At 47.0% G+C, this 23,588-nt stretch overlaps 1 protein-coding gene across 1 annotated transcript in view; it reads left to right on the top strand.

Annotated features, from left to right (window-relative positions):
• The window catches only part of Tbc1d2b (TBC1 domain family member 2B), a 68,198-nt gene that overhangs the window by 21,434 nt on the left and 23,176 nt on the right, over positions 1–23,588 (top strand). Inside the window, exons 2-5 of the mRNA XM_051140761.1 lie at positions 1,043–1,196; positions 10,715–10,883; positions 21,691–21,854; positions 23,250–23,485. Of these exons, the coding sequence (XP_050996718.1) occupies positions 1,043–1,196; positions 10,715–10,883; positions 21,691–21,854; positions 23,250–23,485 (723 nt within the window). The remainder of the gene's footprint in view (positions 1–1,042; positions 1,197–10,714; positions 10,884–21,690; positions 21,855–23,249; positions 23,486–23,588) is intronic.

The raw sequence follows: 23,588 nt of genomic DNA, 5'->3' as shown, positions 1-23,588 counted from the left end.
AGTCTGTGTATCCGCCCACCCAATGCTGTGTGTTTTGGGTTGTTGGCAGGTTTCGGCAGCTGTTGCTCTCTCTCATCGCTCTCTTCTGCTGAAACCCTCCTTCATGCCTTCTTACGTGTGACCCACCAAGTTTAACCAGAGTTACTTAGGTGAGCACGGGTAGGAGGTTGTTCACTGGAGCAAGCACAGCTTTTCGGTGACTACACCTCTGATGATAGCCCCAGTAACTGTGGGCCTCATGAGCCCTCCCCATCCCTGGTGAAATGTTGACAGCTGCACTCTTATCTAGGTTACCAATGCTGCAGTGAGTTCATGACTGCAACAGCCTGTCATGCCCAGGTCATGTCTTTTTGTAGCATCATTCCTTATGCTCTGGCACTTAATGTTCTTTCCGCTCCCTCTTCAACATATGTCGTCCAAGCTCTGAGGTGATGCAGGTATCCTGTTAGGGCCGAGTACTTCACTGTCACTAATTCTTGGTATTTTGCCCAGCTGTGCTCCCTCGTTAACAGCTGCCCACAGCTATAGGAAGTTTCTCTGGCCAAGGCTGCGAGCAGCACTAATCTGCACATATACACATGAGTGTTTAGCAAATCAATAATAGTAGATTCCTTCCTGGGGTCTATGACTGCCTCAGGCAGAGGGCTCCTCCCTGTGGAACAGGCCTCAAATCCTAACAAAAAGTGGTTGGTTACGCTTATCACAGTCATGCCAACGTTACATGTTGTGCCTTGCGGGGTGGTGGTGTACCTCTCAGGGTTCACATCTGGGGTGGCACTGTTGATGACTTTCCTCTCTCAGCAGCCTGGCTCAGAAAAATGAAAGCTAGAAAGCAGCTCTGTTCAGCTTCATTTCTGTGTTCTGTGTCTGAATTGTGTAGTTGGTTTTTCAGCAGCGGGGTCTTACCATTATGTTCTCCTAGGCAACCTGGTTGCTCTCTACTTAATCCTGCTCTCTTCCATACATACAGTTTGTACACAGACGTTTTTGAATCCCTTATTTTACCGATGGCTCTAATAATGTTTCCCCTCTCTCATTCTAGGCTCCTAATCGTGAGCTCATGACTTACTGGCTACAGGAGCTTCAGCAAAAAAGATGGGAGTATTGCAACAGCCTCGACATGGTGAAGTGGGACAGTGGGGCGTCCCCAACTCCAGGGGATTTTCCTAAGGGCCTTGTAGCCAGAGATAACACAGGTAAGATACAGGTGGAGGGTTTCCTGTCTGTTCTTTCAGGGTAGCCATTGCACACAACAACTCAAATTAGCAGTGAGTGAAAATGAATTCAGAACAAAAATAATGATAATCCCTTATGAACAGACTTCAGTCCACAAAGCCAAGTGTGTTCCAGGGACAGAGCCATTTTCAAGCTAGTACTGGCCTGGGTGTCAAGCAAGGCTGGTCCAAGCATATTTGCCTCCAAGGCTAGCCCACTTTCTACCATACTTAAAGAGGAAGTACACTCACCTTTGTGTTCATGTTTGGGCCAAGTTCTTGAAGCTTTGCATTTTGAATCTGCCAGGAAAGTAATCTCACAGCATTCCACTGTTATTTTCTAGTGTTCTTAGAATGGCTTAACAGCCAAGCTCTGATTCTATTTTGTTCCAGATTCATGGCATTTTCATAGGTCCTAGTAAGTCCTGGCCATTTGCACCCTGAGAGAATGTGCTTCTGTGCTTGAAAAGCAAAATCTAAACCCCATGATCGTCTCATGATTGTTGATTGTATTGAGCCCTCAGAAAGAGTGAGTCATTTATTTGCAGACCATCTTGCTGACCTACCTCTCCCCCTCCAAAGGCTATAAGGAGAGGCTGCTTTCTGTGGCTCCCTCCTGTTAGCTTGATACAACAAGCCTGGAGGTCCTAAGCCCTGAAACAAGCTCTAAAATGGCCAGGGCATTGAATTAGCAACATAAAATTTGTGTGTGTGTGTGTGTGTGTACACGCTACACACACCTTTATGTGCTATGGTGAGCTTGTGACAGCCAGAAAACAACTTTTCAGGTGTCGTTTTTCTCTTTCTACCATGTGGGTCCTGGAGATGAATCCGGGCCTCAGCAACAAGCACACATACCCACTGAGATATCTCGCCAGCCTTATACTAGCAGTACTAGTTAGATTCTGTGTTTGTGAGACAGAGTCTCACTATGTGGCCTATACTAGCACTACAAAGGAGTGCACATTAAACTTGAAATCAGTACAGGGTTTGTTGTGACACTTCTGTGAAAAGCTGTGGTTTGTACTCAATAAAACATGTGAGACCCTCTACTCAGCAAAACAAGAACAGTGGCATGTGAATTCTGAGCACAGAGCAGTTACCTTTGTCTGGACTCACTTACCATCTTAGACTCTCTGATTTGCTTGCCTTGCTGTTCCTTGCTGGGTGTCCTTTAGCAGACTGTCCATCCAGTCAATGAGGGGTACCACGTATGTTTGTACCTGTGCATGGTTTCCTAGCAGCCTTGTCGTGGAGTCTTAAAACTCTGATTTTCCTAAGAGTGGGGTAGAAGTCTTCATGTCCAAGTGCATGGCCCTCTCTGGTTTATAAGAGGCTTCCTGTTGCCTGAGGCTTACTTAGGTTTTTGGGTTTTGTTTTGTTGTTTTTTAATTAATTAATTTTTATTTTCATCATTTTGAGGCAGACTCTGTAGGCTAGCCTTGAATACCCGATCCCCCTGCTTCTACCTCCTCACATTAAATTACATGTTTGCACCACTGCATTGGTTGATGGGGCACTGGAGTATGGCAGGCAAGCACTCCACTGATTGGAGATGCCTCTTTTTTTTTTATTTATTTGTTTATTTTTATTGGTTTTTTGAGACAGAGTCTCGTGTTGCCCAAGCTAACCTCGGACTCACTGTGTAGCTGAGGATGACCTTGAACTCCTGATCCTCCTGCCTCTCCTCCCAGCCCATAGGCTGAGGTATTCAGAAGCCACCGCTTGTGGTCTTTCCATAACAAGAAGCTCTGTATCAGCTTCAAGGTCACTCTGGACACTGGAAAGAAACTGTAGGGGCAGCCTCTGTGCTAGTGGCTTATGCCTTTGGCACTAAAGATACTCCATTTGCCTTCACGCTGGGTGCACAGATCACTCCTCTTTAGCACAGACTCAGATGTGCAGCTGAAAGGAGGACAAAAACGTAGCACCTAGTCTTGGACTCCCTCTGTCATGTCTGTCCTGCCTCCTTGCAAACCAGAGTGGTTAGGTTGGGGAGCCAAAGGAAGCTGGTTCCTTTTCTCTGGTGTGTGGATTCCAGCTATGGAAATTTAGAGTTTATTCCATGCTTTTTGTTCATTCATCAAGTGCCTGAGGTAGGCTCCAGTTTCTCCCCTCCAGTGTTCCTGTCAGCTACACTGTTTGTGCAGAGAAAACCAAGTGTCAGTGAGAGGAAGTGCAGGACAGCCTGGGGCCCTGCATGGGCTAAACTCAGCATTGGGGATGTTGGGGACCTCTCTAAGGACACAGTGGCCAAGGTTCAGCAGGTAAAGAGACAGACAAGGACCCTTTCCACACCGCTGCAGGTCAGTAGGGCCTCAGGGGCCAGCCAAGCCAGACTGGAACACACTGGGAGAGCCTGCTAGCTAAAATGTGGGATTTTTACCTAAAGAGCAGTATAGTTTTGAAAATTTTATATATTGAAATAACTAAATTTAAATGTCTTCTAAATTCCAGATAGCTTATAAAAACAAATAATAAAACCTTGAACTACTGAGCCAGTTTAAAACCATAGCTATCCAGAAAGTGAAAAATCATAGAGTAGAAAGTTAAGAAGACTGGAGAAATGACTCGGTGGTTAAGAAGGCTTGTTGCTCTTTCAGAGGCCTGCAGCTTGGTTCCCAGCACCCATGTCAGTTGGCTCACAACTACCTGTAACCCAGTCCCAGGGGATCCAAGGCCCACTTGTCGTCTCTGTGAGCACTTGCACACAAATGGCATATACACAGTGGACATACAGACATAAATGTGTTTAAAGGGAAGACTTTTTCAGACCCTTTAATTTCATCATCAGAAAGATAAACTGGTTAAAAGATAAATTTTGTGGTTATGTGGCAGTGTCCTGTAGTATTCTGTAGTCATGCTGTGGCTAATGGCCCAGCTCAGCCTGACTGTGCTAACTCTAGCTTGACTAGAAGATGTCTGTTTTTCATAGCACTGGTTTTCATGAAAAATAAAGCTTGCCCTCCTGTTGTCTCCTAGTCACCCAGTCACCTCTCTCAGCCAGAAAGCTTTGTTTGTAGTCTGAGTGTCACCCATCATGACCCTCCGGGCACCTAAAGTCAGTGTGGAAAAAATAGAAGGAATTGACACTTTGCATGGAGAGCCAAGTGCTTACCCGGGAAGGCCATCCTGTCTGGAAGCCTTCGTGGGCCTGGCTTGAAGTCTTGACCCTGATATCTACTGGGCTCTGAGCAAGCTACTTACCCACGTTCACAGGAGTACACATGTGCCAAGAAAACAAAGTGTGTCCACTCTCCATATTGCAAGGATTGAAAGGGAAAGCCCATTGCTAAGGATAGAGATAACATGCATATACACACACACATGTGCACACACACATACACACACACACACAGTAATGTGATTTTGAATGAGTGTTTCCCTTTCCCTGCATTTAATAGGAAACTGGATTAACAAGAACATTATTTCTCTCACTTACGGGTCGTTCAAAGCTAGAGCACTGACTCCTCAGCCACTTGCAGCTGTCCCGTTCTTAGGACTAACGTTCTGGCTCATGCTCGCTGTCCGTGGGGTCATACTCATCACAGGAGGATACATCCACAGAAACCTTCAGCTTCTCATTGGCAATGACTCTCCCGTGGCCCTTCCTCGTGGCTACATCAGATGTCCGGAAGGGAATATAGGGAGCCGAGGATTTCAGCTAAGCACACGGCCATCAAAACCACAGACTCTGAGGAAGCTGGGATGAACAGCTGGTCACAAAGTGGCACTGTCACGTAACTGCCTGTTTCTGTATTCTGTGCCTTTAAAGTAAGAGACTGTTACCTGTGTGGTTTTTAGGTTTTTCAGTCAGGCATTTAAAAATGGAGTGACTTTGTGTCTCGCTATGTGTTCTGTCTGTATCCCTTCACAGCCTGGCTTCTGAGGTGTGCCTCAAACACCAATCCCCATTTCCTGCTGGATTTGCTTGGAAGGACCTAGCTTCAAAGTATTACTTAGGAAAGATCAAAATCAGCTGTCTACATGTAAGAGGTCTTCATAGCTGTTAAGTGTCAAGGGTCTGCGGGCAGGCTTTCATAGTGTTTGGGAATCCACACCCTGAACACAGATTCAAGGTAGACGTCCAGTCCACTACTTTACTTCATCCTCCACAAGACCTTAGAAGAAAGAGCAGACATGGCAGAGCCTTGCTGTTGGTGAGGCTTCCTGAGAGTCAGGCATGTGAAAGTACCCATCACCCTGTCGTCTCTGCTCCCCGCCACCTGACTTAGTCCAGGGCCAGGTGACTCCTTACCTTGGGCTGACTGCCCATATATGGATGGTATTTCGTAAGAAAATCATATTGTGAAAACAGCTCAAGGTGACCACACACTTCCTCTGCAGAAGCACATCCCCTCCTGTAACTGTCACACCTTCTGTGGGTCTGTGTGAGCGAGAGCACTCAGCAGCGTAGTCAGAGGGCCCTCTAGGCCGGTGGTCTTCAGCCTCCTCAGCCTTCCTAATGTTGCGACCCTTTAGTACAGTTGTGGTGACCTCCAACCATAAAGTTATTTTTGTTGCTACTAACTTCATAACTAAATGTTGTTACTGTTATGAATCATAGTGTAAATATCTGACATGCAGGAGATCTGACAGACAGCCCCTGTGCAAAGTTTGTTCAGCACCACCACCAAAGGGGCCACAACCCACAGGTTGAGACCCACTGTCTTAGGCCCTTGGGCTTCGAGGAGGCCTGTGGTGGGGCACAGCACTGGCACTAGTACCACATGGTCCTCTAGCGTCACAGCCGTGTGGCTGTGTTACCCCATTTGTGAAAGGCTATGAAATACTGTCCAGTATTTCACATACGAGCCTCGATAATCAGCACTGTTGTCTCTGAGAGGCTGGGAGCACCATGATTCAGCGCATCTCAGCATCCCTTTTAGGAAACAAGACGTTCTCAGAGCCAGGTCCTTTGGAAGTCAGGCTGTGAGAGAGAGGACATGGGAGAGATGATATGTGGAGTGAAAGTTCAGCTCTGCGTGGAGGAGCTCTGTGTGGAGGAGCCTCCGGAAGAAAACTGCCCAGAACTGGCCTGAGTTTGGTCCCATGGAGGCATCCTGAGCCTGGCTCTAGGTTCAAGTGTGTACAGGTGAAGGCAGGCATTCTGTGACTACAGATGGCAGCCAGGGCTGAGATTGCTGAAGAGCAGAGAGGAGTGGAAGAGACGCAAGAGTCTGGTGTACCCCTACTAATTCAGGGGACGTACCAGGAAATGGCAGGAAGAGGGAAGTCAGGAGGAGCCACGCGTGCCAGTCCATTGAGAACTGCAGAGGCCTCTGCCACCTCCTGCATCCTTTCCTCAACCCACAGGAAGCCACCCTTGCCTCATAGCAACTTACTGCCATTAGCCACTCAGCCAGCCACGTTCCCATTTCGCTTGATCCCTTCTGTGGCTACGTGTTAGTTATTTGCTATTAGTGAATCAGACAGCACTCCAGGTCTCAGGCCGTGTTCTTGGTGGGGATCACTGACAGATAGGCCCACCCTAGGGGCTCTCAGAACTCTGTGGTATCTTGTCTCTCTAGGAACTGCAGCCTCATGAAGATCTCCCTGCTCCTTCTGACCACTCACTCCATCCCAATCTAGACTGAAACTCGGTTTGATTAAAAAGCCTTTTGGAGGCTGGGATTGTAGCTCTGTGGGAGAGTGGAGAGTACTGGCCTAGTGAGCACAAGAGCTTAATCCTCATTAAGCATATCTCCTTCCATGCCTTCTATGGTGATGCTGGTTCACTTGCTCTCCAACACTGGAATGGAGTGAAAGGCTATCTCCCAGTGTTCCTCCCCGTGGGAATTCTCTGGGACATGCATGTATCTACATTGCTGTGTGCAGAGGTTTCCGGCAAGGTAGAGGGCAGACTCACACAGTCAGGTCAGGTGAAGCAGGCACTCCTGTGGGAGAGCTTTGACTAGAGGATGGGATTACAGAAGAGTTGAGACTGCCCTGGTCACTCAAATCCTGGAGTTGCCGTGCACTAGAGACCTAGGAAGTGTAGAGTTGCCCTATAAAGATTTAAGTGCTTTCCAGGCCCCGCCCCCTTTTTGTTTTAAAGCTTTCTATTTAAAAGAAAGGAAAATGCCTAAAAAGACTAGAAGACACCTTCCAGGGCAGATTTTCCCTTCCCACTGCAGTTATAAGACAAAGGACATGCTCTAAGCATCCCCCAGCCTCCTGTCCCTCCATAGGCTCCCTGCATGCTAGCATTAGGGCATGGCCCTGCTGTCCCTCCATAGGCTCCCTGCATGCTAGCATTAGGGCATGGCCCTACTGTCCTTCCATAGGCTCCCTGCATGCTAACATTAGGGTATGGCGCTGTGGTCCTTCCATAGGCTCCCTGCATCTAATGTTAGGGCACATACTGAAGAGAAGCCCGGAACTCCACTTTGGGTGAAGTGTTCTTAAAACCAAACAAAAAACAGACAAACAAACTGAAACTGCAATAGCCATAAAAATATACTTAGGGCTGGAGAAATGGCTTTGCAGTTAAGAACACTTGCTCCTCTTCGAAAGAACCTGAGTTCAGTTCCCAGTACCCACATGGTGATTCACAGCCATCCATAATTCCAGTTCTGAGGGATCCGACACCCTTTTCTGATCTCCGTGGGTATCAGGCATTTACATAGTAAATGTATATATGCAGGCAAAACACTCAAACACATAAAAATTAATAAGCAAATAAATAAATGAATACACATACTCATCTGGGGAGCTGCTTCTTTTTCCCAGTAAAGTGGTGACTTTTAAAGATTGTTTTTACACAAAACCCCCAATAGAAATAATTTTTGCTGTGTGGTCTTCCTTGGTCTCCTTGAAGACATTTTCTGCCCCTGCCCCTCCACCTCCTCTAAAGTCCTTCCTGGGTAGACTGCAGGTTGCTACAAGCCCTGGGGTTTTCGTGGTAATAGGTAGCTCGCCACATCCGAGAGTGACAGCCCTTGCTCCTCAGGGGCCTCACAACGTCACTGCCAGCCCACACAGAAAAGGGTGCTGTACCTGCTGACAGGAGCAATGGGTGCAGTTGGTTGCTTGTTTCCTGCCAAGGGTTCAAACTACCTTGCTGTTACTCAAGTTGGGTCTGTAAGAAACCAGCCTTCAGGAAGTCTGTGGGACAGCCCTGCCTTTCTCTGAAGAGTAAAGCCTCCATCTCTGTGTGCCTGAGGACCAACGCCAGTGCTCACCGATGGTGAGTGCTCACTGTGTTTTGGCTGTGAAGTTCTGAGCAAAGTCGCCTCTGCTTCTGAGCCACGTGAGTTACTGCCAAGGCCGGTGACTGTTACCCCTGGCTCAGGCTTTTATCACGCTGACATGGTAGCTAGACATTTGGGCTGGGTTAGTGGCATCTAAACTGTTCTCCTTTTGCTTATTAGATCCCCTTTCCAAGTGAAACTTTAAAGAGGACCCCAGTACTTACGTTCAGAGGGCAACCACTGTGCTGCTCCCTCTCTCCCTCCACAGTCCCTACATGTCTCCTGGAATGCTAAGACCCAGAGAGAGGGTCTGGCTACCCAGACTTTATCTGTTACGTGGTGATTGGGAGTTAGCCGTGTTGACATGCCCAAAAGACTTCTCTAGGGTGGCAGCTCTGTGTCATTGGTACTCTTCCCCCAGTGCCTAGTGCTTAAGACGTGACAGCATGCATAAGCAGTGTGTTGATCTGCCTGGCCGCAGTTCTTTATTCCTGTCACACTCAAGGTCCTTTCACAGGGCATTCTTGGAGCCTTTCTCACTGATACCCACAGTAGTCAGGTTGTTGAGCTGCCTACAAAGTGAAAGCCCATGCGAGGGCATTTCCAACTAGCACATCTGTTTCCAAGAATCACAGCTGCCCAGGATTCCTGGGCCCTGCTGTCTTGACCAGTCCTAAGCAGCCCCGGGGTATGCTGGTCCAATTAGAAGCTAATTTCTTCTTGGCTGTCAGTGGTTGCCAGTTCTATTCTAAGTATGTTTTTACATTGATATTGTGAATATTTTATTTAAAAGACTGTTGCAGAATATTTGATCACATTGTGAACTCCAGTGGGGGAAAAAAACTGTTTCTCATTGTAGTGCGGCTTCCACTCCAGTGCTCTCTGTAAACAAGAGCTAAATAAAGCCAACCATAGGTCAAGAAGCAGAGCGAGCAACCAGGTGACAGGAAGTGAACATATGAAAACACAGAATGTTGGGATATACAGTTGAAGAGTCTTTAAGACAGCATGGAGAAGGAGAAAGGGCTCTTTTCCCTTCTGGGGCATCGGCTGACTAGGAAAGTCTCTTTCTCTGGCTCTCTGAACTGGTAGGCTTTCACCCCAGCATTTGTCTCCTGAGTCAATATTAGTAAAATCAATATTGGGATTTTGTTTTAAAACAACAGAGACATGTTAGACCAAGTTGGTTATTATGAAATAACATGAAGTTCTATTTACCAGCATTTCTCATTCTCAGACATTGCCACTGGGGAACATACACAATGTTTGGATTTTAGGATTCTTTAAACATGATGCCAAACAAGTAACAGTATTATCTTGTATGCTTATTAGATAGCTTCATGAGTTATTACCCCTACCTGCTTTTGTAATTTTGAAACAATTAGCATGTTATTTGAAGCAAATACTATTTAAGCTATAAATATTGTTGTTTTCAAGTAAATTTCTGGGCATGGTATTATTTCAAACTGGGGCATCTCCAGATGTTACATTTTATACAGAAGAATTTATATGTGTATGAGTGTTTGGCAGTGTTGAGTGTGTATAAATGTTCAACATCAATGCAGTACCCCCTTGGAGGCCAGAAGATGGCGTCACATCTCCTGGAACTGGAGTTACAGACAGTTGCGAGCTGCCATGTAGGTGCCAAGAACTGAACTTGGATCCTTTACAAGAGCAGCCAGTGCTCTTAATCACTGAGCCAGCACTTCAGCTACCAAAACTTACATTTTAAAGAAAAGTTTTGAGCTTGAGTCATGTTTGGGTGTCCGTGCTTTTGCCTATGAGTTTGCTGACCTCCTGTACTGTGAGAAAACTTATTTTTTCTCACTGTCACAGTTTACTACCTACTAGTAAACTAGATACTAGATACATGTTTACTAGATACTAGTAAGCATGTTCCTGTCTGTAATCTCTTGAAACGAATAGAGTATATACTTTAAAGGGTATGCTTTACTATTTTAAATAGTTTAATCGTGAAATCTATTCTTTATCAATACAGATGAGTGGAGCCTGTCACACAGTTACTGATCTAAGACTAGAGGGAAATTTCAGCCTTTTCTCTCTCCCTGGACCAATACTGTCAATTCTTGGTAGCCCTGAAGCACATCATAACCTCACTTAGAAAAGCATGGTTTTCCTAAGATGAAGAGCGCTCACAAGCACAAAAGCCACCCAGGGATCACGTTTTTGTTTAGGACGCATCACGATGAGTTGCTTACACATGTGGCTGATGTTCTTAGGTCGTGTAGCAAGTCAGTGTCCCTGTGGAGGTTTCAGTGAACTGACAGTTGTTTACCTTTCTTTCAGATATAATTTTCCAGCACCCAAACCCTTCTGCAGAAAAAGCCAGAACAGTGCTCGCTGTGGAAGCTGCCCCTGGAGAGCTGGTGGGAGACCGGGCTGCTCAGCAGCCAGCCCCTGGGCATCCGAATTCCATCAACTTTTACTCTCTGAAACAGTGGGGTAATGAGCTCAAGTGAGTCTTTGGGAAGCAGCACATGCCATTGAAGATGGATTCTCTCTGATAATGAGTTATAATGTGGATTACATGTTTATGTGTGACATCATAAAGCCGCTTTCCAATTAGGAAGGGTCTTTGTGCTCCGCAGCACACTTTCACTTAGGTCATTTCTTAAGCTTTAAACAGTATGGCTGTTCTGTCTCTGGCACCGTGCCAGGTATCATTACGCGGTCTCATCTGATGGCTTGACTCTCTGTGGTACATCAGGTGGTGTGTGTGTGTGTGTGTGTGTGTGTGTGTGTCTGAGGTCACAAGCCTTCCAGATGCAGGGCTGGGCTTCTTGCCCTTCCAGCCTCACCCTGCTCCCAGATCTTAGGGCTGGCCCAGAGTCTCTGCTGTGAGGTTCTGGTCTCTGTCTGTTCATAGACCATGAGAATGGAGGTGGGTTTTTGTTTGTTTGTCCTACATGTTTATTTTTACTTCATTCGTTTTTAAGAAGGCCTTGCTGAGATATAATTCACCCATTTGCAATATAGTATTTGGTGGTTCTTCATATATCCAGAGTTCTACAATCAATATTAGAATATTTTGTTCTTGCTCTTTGAGTTTCTTTTGCTTTTTTTTCCCCCCTCTTATCTAGGATCTTGTTAAATGGCTAAGGCTAGTGTTGAACTCATAACTATCCTCCTGTCTCAGCTTCCTGAGTCTGGGATATAGACTTGTGTAGGCCTGACTCAATTTTAGAACATTTGCTTTGTCCCCAGAAGAAAACGTTTTTGCCACCTTTCCTGCCTCTCTTGCTTTCTTCCCTCCCTCCCCACTTCAGTCCTAGGCACTCACTCACCTGCTTCCTATCTGTGTGGTTTGTTTACTCTGAGCCTTTGGTGTGAGTGGGATTGCACACTATGAGGTCTTTAGCGTGTGGCTTTTTTCACTTAGCACGTTTGCAAGATTTATCGAGGCAGTGGTGTGTGAGTATCTCACTTCCCCTTACGGCTACGTGGTATCCCCTTGTATACTATCCTAGTTCCATTTCCTGCTGCTGTGGTAAAGCACTGTGACAAAAGCATCTCTGTTTGGCTTACAATTGCAACTTATACTCCATACTTGTGGGGAAGCCAGGGCAGCAAGAGCCTGAAGCGGCCAGACAAGTCCACGGACTAGAGCAGAGAGGGAGGAATGCATGCATGGTGCTCAGCCCACTCCTCCTCTTGTCTGTCCTCCAAGCCCCACTCGGCTCCTCCCATGTCAATTAGTGTAGTCAAGACAGCCCCCCACACTCCAGCCTCACCTAGGCAGCCCTCATCGAGGCTCTCTTCCCAGTTGACTCTACATCGTGTCACGTTGACGGCTGAAACTATGACATGAGTAAGCCCTGGTTTGGTTATTTTGCTTATTACTGTTTATTAGTTGGTGAACATGAGTTGTTTTTCATTTCTTATTTTAAAAAATACATATATATGTATACATATGTATGTATGTATGCATGCATGTGTGGCTAGGTGAGAACCCTTGGAGAACACCCAGTTCCTTGGAACAAGAGTTACAGGTGTTTGTAGACTGACATGTGGGTGCTGAGAACCAAGCCCAGATCCTCTGCGAGAGCATGTAAATGCTCTTAACTGCTCAGCATCTTTCCAGCCCCTCTGCTTCTTCACTATACAGTTGGTGGTGCTAGAAATACTTGTGTGCAAGTTTTCGCATGGACACAGTTTTGTTTCTGTTGGCTAAATACCTACAATTGCTAGATCCACGGTGAGTGGACTGTCCCAGTTATTCTGCTTAATACACTGTGTCAGTGGTGCATGAGAGTTCTCTTTATGTATGTGTGGCATATGCTCACTTGTGTGCACATCTCTGCACCCATGTGTGGACATCAGAGTCCCTGCTGTAGCCCCCTCTGCCTTTTTCCCTTGAAATAGATCTTCAGATATAGAGCTAAGATAAGATCCAGCTCTTCATGATCCTCCTGGATTCATGCACGCACACACACACGCACAGAGAGAGAGAGAGGCGGGGGGGGGGGGTGAGGAAGAGGATGGGAAGGAGGGAGAGAGGGAGGGAGGGAGAAAGAGAGAGAGAGTGAAAGAGAGAGAGACCCCTCAGAGTCTTCATGATCCTCCTGCACTCACACACATGGTGTTTCAGTTACAGGAGCACACCTGTTTTGTTTTGTTTTTTAGCTGGGATTCTCAAGTGCTCATGCTTGCCTAGCAAGTACTCTTAGCCACTGAGCTAAGTGTGAATTGGCTGATTCTTATCGTGGAATTGGTTTGCGTTCCCGTGACAACTAACAATGTTGAGCATCTTTTCCCACGTGGCCATTTGGAGCAGCGTTATGTTGGATCTGTCCAGATCCTTTGCCTGTTTTTAATCGCAGTGGCTTTTTATTATTGAGTTGTGTGTATTTGAATGGAGAAAATTCATCGATGTTGGCAACAGTACATTTGGTGAACACAGAATCTTAGGATACTTGGCCGAAGTTAGACATGGGAGTTAGTAGGAAGGTTTGTATTCTGCATTTGTGGAACACCTGAAAGCTTTCTGCTCTACTGTAGGACCCAAGTCATGACCTGTGTTCAGTCAGCCAGCTGTGCTGTCCTAGAAGCCGCCATCTTAAGGAGACACTGTTGCAGCAAGTGTCCTCCCCATACCTCTTCCTATTTGTGCCTCTGTGGTTGGTTGCATGTAATAAGGTCACTTTGGGTGTGTTGTAGCTCTTCAGGCAAAGCTTTGTATTATAACAGTAAAATGTGGCAGGGATCTCCAGATTTCAGAAGACCAGCACTTGTGGAAGCGATGGCTATGAGGCCTGTCCGTTCTGCCTCTGGCCTGGGCAGTGGTCCTGCTCCCCTCCCCCCCAAGCCTCCCCCCCAGCTCCTGCTCCTGCTTTGCTCCACACACAGCCCATTCTGCCCCTCTTGCCTCTGACCATGTGCTCACCCTGCATCAAAGAGTCATGGGTAGCAGCTGCTCCCAGCCTCTTCATTTGACGCTTGAGGTTTTTAATGCTGTGACTCTAGTCTGTCCATTGGGTAGCTGTTTTCCAACAGTCTTGTTCCCTGAGCTTCTGCATCCTGGCCACTTGCTTCCTTCCTCTCCAGCCGAGAGCCTCTTCCTCACCATGTACCTGTCTATCTGGCAGGGACCCTCTCCCATCTCATAGAATCCCAGCTGCCTTGTGGACATCTGAGTGGTCTGATAGAGGCCCCCTCAGTGTCTCCCAACCCCCAGGGGAAGCAGGGAGGAGGCAAGCGCGAGCTGCCTCCCCTGGGCCTGCACCATAGCATGCTTCTCAGTGAAGAAACCATCCTGTGCTCCTAGAAATGTCAGGAAACCACAAAGACTCTTGCTTCATTTTTCATGTTAAAAAGCCGAGGCTTAGAGAATTAAAGTGACTTGCTCAAGGCTGCGTTACAGGAGTGTGTGACAGGACTGAAAGTCACCCCCGGTCCCTTAACTGAGTACTCTGTATTCCTTTCACTCTTCCAATGAGAACTCGTCTGGGAGCTGGGCACCATACCAGCCTGGGTTGCCTGGCAAGATAGAGTCTAAATACAACAAGAACATGTGTGGAGGACTAGTTAGCCTGGCGTTTACCCTCGTGCTGCCCCGTCTGCCCTCGGAGTAGACAATGTGTGAGGTGGAGACAGGCCTGTAGTATTAGCAACTTCCCGTTTCCTTGAGCTGAGACTGATTGGTAAGTGTCTCTGCCCAGAAAAGAGAGCACATGGCACTTTTGTTCGTGACAACTCTCAGAGCAAGTTTGGAGTTGTTCTCAGCAGGAGCCATACTGGCTGTGCTGTTGTAGTGTGCTGTGAGAGGCAAACTCCTCGAGGGAAGCTCGTGAGATGGCCTGCATGATAAAAAGCGAAGGTGGAACCACACCACGGGCCTCAGTTTTAAGGAAAGTGAATGTCACCATTGTTGGGTCTGTGGAGTTGCACAGGACTGCTCTCTGAGAAGCAGGGTGCTCAGACAGGTATCCGGTGGTTATGTTTTCTTCTTTTCTTTTTAATCATGGGCCTGTTTCAGGAAGATTAAAACAAAAAGATCTGGGTGGACGGAGAACCCTTTTTTATGGTCCCAGGAATTGGAACATCCTAAGCAAGGAAGTGCTACCCTCTGAGCTATAGCCCCAACCTGGAGAGCACTTACCGACCTCAGAAGTAGGAAAGGTACTTTTTCCCTAAGAGGACTGGCTCAAAAGCCATAATTTTGTAATGGATTCAAACTAGTACTGAAATTGATGGTGGTCAGGGTTTGAGGATAACCATGTGTGTGGATGTGCATTTATCGTATTCGCCAGTTCAGTTGGGGCCTTCTGTGAGACTCCCCTGATGAACTAGGGTTTAAATTTCACACTGTCCCCTCATGGGTGGGGAGCCTCTCCTCCTTCCCAGATAGATGCGTGGGAAGGTGTGCTCACCTTTCGAGGCCGCCTCTGCTGGTCTTCTGGCTCTGCTGCCGGCCGTGTCCTAGCCCTTTACTTCTGCTTTCCTCATGACCCCTCAAGCCTGGTAGCAACTTCACTTCCATGCTTCACATTGTATGAGATTCCCAGAAATCCACCAATTTTGCCTTCTAGGGCTATGCCTGCAGGTGACTCTTCTCTTTCAGAAGCCCATTTCAAAGAGAAGGCCACCCTAGCCCACGCCAGTGCCCAGATACCTGGTGCCTTTGGGAAGGCGTTCACGTCTGTGGCCGGGTTGCACTCATCTATATTTTCCTTGTTTTAAGGCAGTCTTTGGCAAGAAAGATGAGGAGTGTGGTCACGTTGCTGTCTCACGGGTGTTTTCAGAACGAGGCCATCTGGAGGGGAAACACGGGGAAGGTGGTGGGAAAAGTTGGCCTGGCTGCATGTGTGTTGCCGTGTCCGTGCCCGGTCTTTCCTAACAGCTTCCCAGAAAATAGGTTATTTGTACCTCGCACTTCTTTGCCAGCAGTTCTTCCCGTCTTGATTGGAACCATGCACCCCAGGGGCCTGTTCATTATCAGGACATGAGTAGCTTCAGACAAGTCATGGCTGTGGCTTGCCTACCGGAAGCCCTTACCCATGGCTGGGATGATGTCTGACTCGGCATAGGAAGCCAGGCTCGAGAGTGGCCACCCATGCTTTATCCGAGGCCATCAAGAAGCCGCTGAGCCAAGTCTCCTGTTTTATTTAGAGTTGGGAGCTACAGTTTGAGAGCAGTCTGCCTCTTCTGCTGGTCCTGCTGGACCCACTTGTTGCAGGAGCCACGCGCTCAGTGGCCTGGCTCAATGTGTCCTGCTCTCTTAACCTTTCAGGGGCTTCTTGTGGCCTCAGACAGCCCAGCATGACCTCTCCAACTTAAGTTCCTTCCTGCAATCACAAGAGCAGAGGTCCTTTCCTGGAACATAGATGTGGATGTTGTGGGTATTATTTATCCCACCACAGTGGCACTCTTCCTTGGTTCCTACTTTCTCTCTCCAGCCTTCTCAGCACTTTCCTTTGGAACACTGGGCATACACAGAGCTTGGACCTTCTGGCCTAGATGAGCCCAGAGCCACCTGGCTTGAGTGCTGCCACCCACTGGCTTCATTCAACCTGTCCTTTTTGTTAGTCGTGTGTTTCTTCTTGATGGTGAAAGGCAGGCTTGCTTGTAAAGAGGCCTGCTCATGTTTATGGGGCTCAGCCATGGATGAAGCCTTTTCTCAGTCCATATTCGGGAATAGCTACTACAAATGGAATTGTATATATAAGCACCATGGAATTCTTTATGCCTGTTAAGAGAAACCCTGCAGTGCACACTGGCTCAGGGCCTTAGCATTCTCCTGACCTCTCCCCTAGACATGATCTCTCTGCGTCCACCAAGTCATGAGGCCCAGTTGTACCAGAGCTGTGCTTTCACCTGCAGTGATGGAGTGTGGATGACAGTGTCCGGATTCTTGGCGCTGAGGCACTGTGGAGTCCGGAAGGAATGACCTAACTCAGTAGCTCTGTTTGGAGCTGTAGTTCCACTGAGCTCATCTGTACAGATATACCCTGCTTTGTTTCACTTGTTAATCCCTAGTTGTGGGTATCTGCTCATCAATTCTGAGGAGGAAGAGCCAAGTCACGTTCATTGCGGAGGCTGTGAAAGGGCCCCTCCTGTTTTGGTTTTCTGACCATGGTCTGACAGAAGGGAGCTAAGTGCTGCCCCTGGGTGGTTTACCCTACTACTGCCTTCAGCCTTCTGTGAGTCCAAACCTCCACCACAGCCCTGCCTCTCACCCCTGAAAGAGTTTGGGGTGCTGGCCACAGTGTGGCTGTGCAGGCAGCTTGTGAAGTTGTGGGCCCAGGAAAGATCTCCTGAGACATTTCCAAGCACCTCTCTCAACTTCCAAAGTCCACTTGCTCATCAAGACTACAGTGAGCTACTGAGTATATACTTACTGTGTTGTTTTAATATCTTTAAATTATATTTATTTTGGAAAGTGAGGCACAGTGTTTTGTACAATCAAGAATTGGCTTCTGCCTAGAACACACTCACCCAGGGTTTGATTAAATAATACTTCAGCTAAAAGAGACTTCACCTTGGAGCCAGTCTCATTTCTCCACTACCCAAGCCTTGGCGGTTGTCACAGCACCCCAGGCTGTCCCTCAGCCGCAGCCTGGGAAGAAACCCTGGGGCGAAGCAAAGTACATGGAAGTTAGTTACTGGAAGTGCCTTTCGCCCTTCCCTGGGCTGCGTTTGGGTCTTCTCAGCTCTCATTTCTCCTTTCTGTGTTGACTCTAAGAACACGAGCAGCAGGCAGAGCTCACCACCCCTCAGCGCCCTGCTCACGGGCTGTGCATGCTACACACCGTTCTTCCCGAAAAGAACAAGAGCACGTTTTTGAAGCCACGCCCAATGGCAAGCAGAGTTTAGCTCCTGAAACATGTCGCAGGAGCGCGGGACACAGGGAGTTCCCGGCCTGGAAAATGTCACTGGAACTGTTGGGGCAGGCTCGGGGGTGCTGGGAGGGGACAGGAGTAGGGAAGCGTTTGTGAGACTTCCTTTTCTTCCAGAGCATCTGTTTTGAAATCATTTTCTCCGCAGTTCCGCGATTGTTGTGAACTCAGAGATGACCATGACACTAGTGTATTCACTAGGTCCCCTGGGAGCTGATAGAGCTTCCCTGTGCACAGAGTTATGCCCTAGACGGGATCAGGCTGTGGGGAACACGGAGCATGCTCACTCTCTGTTTACCACTGGTCTCAGCCCTGACTAAGACAACAGCTGCCAGGTGTTAGACAAGTGTAATCACCCGCTTCTAGGGACTCCACTGAGTTAAAACACACACACATATTCTCTCTCTCTGTCTCTCTCTCTGTCTCTCTCTCTCTCTCTCTCTGTGTGTGTGTGTGTGTGTCTATAAAGTGATCTTCTAAACTTTACATTACTTTAGTGAAATTCAAATACAAGAGAGTAAACCATTCTTTAAAAACACAAATATTAAGCCAGACGTGGTGGCACACACCTGTAACCCCAGCACTCTGAAGGCAGAGGCAGGCGCATCTCTGTGAGTTTGAGACCAGCCTGGTCTACAAAGTGAGTCCAAGACAGCCAAGGCTACACAGAAAAACCCCTGTCTAAGAACAAAAACAAACAGGAAAATATATTGAGAGGCAAAACCCTGTGAGTTTGAGGACATAGGGAGTTCCAGGACTGCCAGGGCTATGTAAAAACACAATTATTAAGGCATCGGATGGTTCAATGAGTAAAATGCTTGCTGCTTAGGTACAAGGACCTGACTTTGGATCGCCAGTACCCATGTAAAAGCCAACCATTAGAGTCCATGTCTCTAACCCCAGTACTGGGGAAATGCTCCTGAAAGCTTGCTGGCCAGCCAATGTAAACAGTGAATTCCAACTCAATTCCAACTCAGTGAGACCTTGAGTCTAAAATAAAGTGGAGAGGGCTGCTGAGATGACCGAGCAAGTGAAAGTGTTTACCACCAAGCCTGATTACCTGAGATCTGGAAAATTGTCCTCTGGCCTCCCCCACACGTGTATCATGTGCGCATGCCTCCTCCGTCCTCCCAGTAAATAAATAAAATGCTTACTTTATGAGTATGCATATTTTGTGTGTATATATGTCAAGGTGCCCATGCATGCCTAGTGCCCATGGGAGACCAGAGGTGGCATCATACCTCTTGAAAGTAGAGTTATAGGCAATTGTGAGCCACCATGTGGGTGCTTGTTGGGTATTGAACCCTGGTCCTCTGGAAGAACAGCCAGTGCTCTTAACTACTAAGCTGTCCCTCTCGCCAGAGGAGAAAGAGGAGATGGTGGGGGAGTAGGAAAGAATTAGCAGTAGAGAAAGATAATTGATATTGATATCTGGTCTCCCACACATGTGTGCACAGGAAAACATGGCTGCACATACTTGTATACATACGCATAGCAACACATATCAGAAATAAAGTATTAACACATAGCTGCCTTGTACAAGAGTATCCTCAGTCTAGTTCAAATTAGATAGGAAATCTCCCCTTCAGTCAGCCATGGGGGACAGCAGTAGTGCACAGGTTTTCCTCCTAGTTTAGCAGCCCTTCTGAGGTGTGGTTTGCCTATAGACTCACATATTTTAGGCGTACAGGCTAGCAAATGCTAAAAAGTCGCAACTCAAAGGAACACCTCCATAATCAAAATTTATAGCTGCGTGTCAGGGCACATGCCTGTAATCCTAGTATCCCGGAGGCAGAGGCAAGCAAGTCTCAGTAAGTTTGAAGGCAGCCTGACCTGTATATCCAGTTCCAGGCCAGCTGGAGCTACACAGTGAGACCCTGTCTCAGAGGGTAGGGCTGGGAGGAAGGGAGAGTTTGCATATGTTTCCTCATGAACCCTCCCCTACTCCCTGGCCCAGACAACCTCCAAGTGGCTCTCTTTCACTGTAGCTGTGCTTTTGTAAGAATTTGAAGTGAGCTCTTTGGACCTGTGGCCTGTTACAGTACCCTCATCGGTTACCTGATCTAACCCTTCACGGTAAGCGCTCCTTTTCACGTTCCTACCAGCGTTTCAGGCCAGTTCCAGTTGCTCCACATCCTCTTTGACACTGGGAATTACTGTCATTTTTAACTTTAGCTGTTTTTTTCAAACTTTAGTTTTTTTAAAAAAAAAACTAACATATATATATACATGAATGACAATTTTATGTTTGTGTTTTGCCTACATGTATCTATACCACAGCATGCCTAGTGCCTGTGGAGGCCAGAAGAGGTTGGATGCCCTGGAACTAAGAGTTCTAGGTGGCAGTGAGCTGCCGCCATGTGTGTGCTGGGAACCAAACCGGTGTCCTCTGCAAGAACAACATGTGCCCTTATCTGCTGAGCCACCTCTCCAACCCAGATGTTAGTAGGCTTATGCCCTAATGAGCCCAACATACATTGAAATGCTTGGAGGCAAACATGCATTTTATATGCCCAGCCCAGCGAGCACCATGGCTTAGCTTCATGTGCTCTGTTCTTTTGTTCTGTTCACCCCTGAGATAGGGCAGCTCGCTGGCAGCCAAACTCAGCCACTCCCACCCAGCTCAAGAGTATCTTAACTGTTCTGAATATGTGCCTGTTGTCAGGTATGTATTTTGCAAATATTTTTCAAAGGAGAAAGGTTTAAATAAACTTAATTTTTTTCATTTTCTCTTATAGATTTTGCTTCCTGAGTTTTCTTTAGAAAAATCTGTCTAACTTGGGGCTATGGAAATGGATTAGTCTGGAAATAAATTTGACCTGAGTTTGAACCCCCAGGACCCATGGAAAATGCTAGATGTGTGCCTGTAATCCCAGAATTGGGAGCTGGAGACAGGCAGATCTTTGGAGTTCATTGGCTAGCCTAGCCGAGCGGGTGCCTCATGTTTAGAGAGAAACCCTGTTTCAAAAAAATAAGTTGGAAAGTGATTGAGGAGACACCTGAAGTTGACCTTTGGCCTATACATGCGTGTATGCACACACCCAAACATATATGTGCACATACATACAAAAAAAAGGGAAAAAAATCTACCTAACTTAATGTTCTTTTTCCTTTGTTTTCTTCTAGAAGTTTTGCATTTATATTTAGATCTAGTGGGGGGGGTGTGACTGGTTTCTTTTTGTGTTGAGATAGGATCTCACTATATAGCCCAGGCTGGCCTGGAATTTATGCTCCTGCTGCTTCAGTATCCTAAATGCTTGAATTACAAAAGTGTACCACAGCAACCTGCCTCTATGTATATTTTTAATTAATTTGTATACGTGGTGTGAAGTAAGACTCGAGTTTAGTGTTTTCTTAATATATAACCAGTTCTTACAATCACATGTGGACCCCCCCTACCCTTGAATCTCTTTACATCCTTGTTGAAGGTCAAGTGACCATCAGTGTGAGGAGTGGCTGACATGAGTGATGCAGTTTTGTTTAGCGTCTCCCTGTATTTGTGCGCTGGAACTTTACTTAGGAAATGCTGGCATCTTGAGAAAGGCAGTTCTCGTAAAAACATGTTCACTGGGAAGAGTATAAAAGCTGATGTGAAGCGTGCCCCCCGCGCCCCCCCCCCCGCCCCGCTTCAGAATAGCTAAACTAACTGTCTTTTGGAAGGGATAGACTGGGCCTCCTTAATTTTAGTGTGTGGCTTTTTTTTTTTTTTTTTTAAGAAAAAGGAAGGCTCTTCTTCAATTTAACTCTGCATGTTGGGTTGTTCTCTGTGATATTAGGATCAGCATGTACTCACACAGCAATGTATATTTTCTCATTTTCCATATTCTCACCAACATTTGGGATTATCAAGTCTTCAGGGTTTTTTTTTTTTAAGTCAATCCTATATACAGCTATGTTTTTGTTTTGCCTTTCCTTGTTTCTAAATAGAAATTCAATGTCATCTTTCCGTCCTGGAAGAGGGCACAGTGAGAGTCGTAGGACTGTGTTTTACACCAATGAAGAGTGGGAGCTTTTAGACCCGCCTCCTAAGGACCTGGAGGAGTCCCTGGTACAGGAAGAGAGGAAGAAGCAGGCGCCTGAGGGAAGCAAAGGTACGGAATGCACCGTGTTCTGTTGCTCTCTGTGCCGCCATCTGCCACCTCCAGGGAGACAGGAGGCACTTGGCGGAAGCATGAAGTGCAGTCGGACCTTGCGTTGCATGAGAGGCTGGGGGCAATAATTCATAAAGGTTTGTAAAGTGCTGCAAGGAATAAATGTCTGTCTGGCCTGGTGGCTGCAAACCTTTCCCAGGAGCTAGAATGCCTGTCATGCCTTTGTGCAGCACAGAAACGCTGACTAAAGAAGCTTTGTGCTTATTAAGCCAGGCATCCTGTCATTCGACTGTGGTTCTAGGGCCTGGGAGGCTGAAGCAGAAGGGTTGCACCCTACACTCTCACACACACACACTCACACACACACTCACACACTCACACACACACACTCACACACACACACACACACACAAAACCTTTATTTATAGAAAGTTGAGATGTACTCAGAAGAAGATGACATGATCAGAGAGAGTGGGCTAGGTCAATCATATCACTGTAACTGGAACCTGAGGGAAACTATCCTGTGTAGAGAAAAGGTTCCTCCCAGTTCACAGTTGTACAGGTTTTAGTCCATGACCAGTTGAACTCATTGCTTTGGGCCTATGGAGAGGCATCATTGTGGGAACATGTGGCCAGAGAGCAAAAGAGAGAAGGAGGAGGGCTGGAAGACTTCCCATTTAGTCTCCAGTTTTCATCACCTCCCAGTATCAGCAAGCTGATGACTGCAGGCGTTAACCTGCAGGGCCTTCGGGAGACACGCTAGATCCACTCAAATCCCAAGTCAGAAACGTGTGCCTCGGTGAGTTGCCATTAAGCAGGCACACCAGGCATCCACTGCCCCGTAGGTGCCAGACGCTGTTGCCCCTTCCAGTCTCTGCCTGACCCCAGGGAGCACTGTGTGCTTCTAACTGCATAGGTGCCTTTGTCTCTACTTTTGTGTCTCCTGTTTGTATTTTTGAGTATACATTTGAAGCCATTCATACTAACATTTATTTGGATCCTTTAACATGTAACATCATCCTTTTAAAATGTACTTATACAAAAAATTTATTAATACTTTAAAAAACATTGATTTTGTCTTTATTTTTAGTCAAAAACAAATGAGTAAAAAATAAGAAGCCAAGAATTACCTAGTGCCTCTCGGTTTTCTTTACAGTGCTCAGTTGTAGTCATCTTATAGAGTGGTCCAGCAAGGACTCTCGGCTACTTTTAGACCCATTGGGTATTCTCCACAGTGGGGGGGAAGGCAGAGGGACACCTGCTGCATTGCTCTCTTTATGGGTTGGTGAGTCCACACCCCCCAGAGGGTGACTTGTAAGAAGAATACCAGGAGATTTGACTTGCTCACAAAGCTTGTTTTTTTGTTTGTTTGTTTGTTTTTGTTTTTTAATATAGGAGTCACTAGTTCAGGATTCCCTTTTGAGTTTGGACGAAACCCTTACAAAGGAAAGCGCCCCTTAAAAGACATAATTGGGTCATACAAAAATCGCCACAGCAGTGGGGATCCATCGATCGAGGGAACGGTGTCAGGCAGCGGAGGTCTCACAAAGCCAGTCTCCGAGATGCAGCTGCAGATTCAGAGCCAGCAGGAGGAGCTGGAACAACTCAAGAAGGACCTGTCCAGTCAGAAGGTAGCTGTCTCCTGACGTGGGTCTCTGGCTCCCCTGGAGCCCTTCCCTGAAGGTCATGCTGCCAGGGCCACCATCCCGCCGTGCCCTGAGCTGTGCTATCATT

This window comes from Acomys russatus, chromosome 32 (genome assembly GCF_903995435.1).
Source record: "Acomys russatus chromosome 32, mAcoRus1.1, whole genome shotgun sequence".
In the NCBI taxonomy this organism is placed as follows: domain Eukaryota; kingdom Metazoa; phylum Chordata; class Mammalia; order Rodentia; family Muridae; genus Acomys; species Acomys russatus.
Note: the sequence above shows the minus strand (reverse complement) of the source record. Positions and strands in the feature narration are given on the sequence as shown.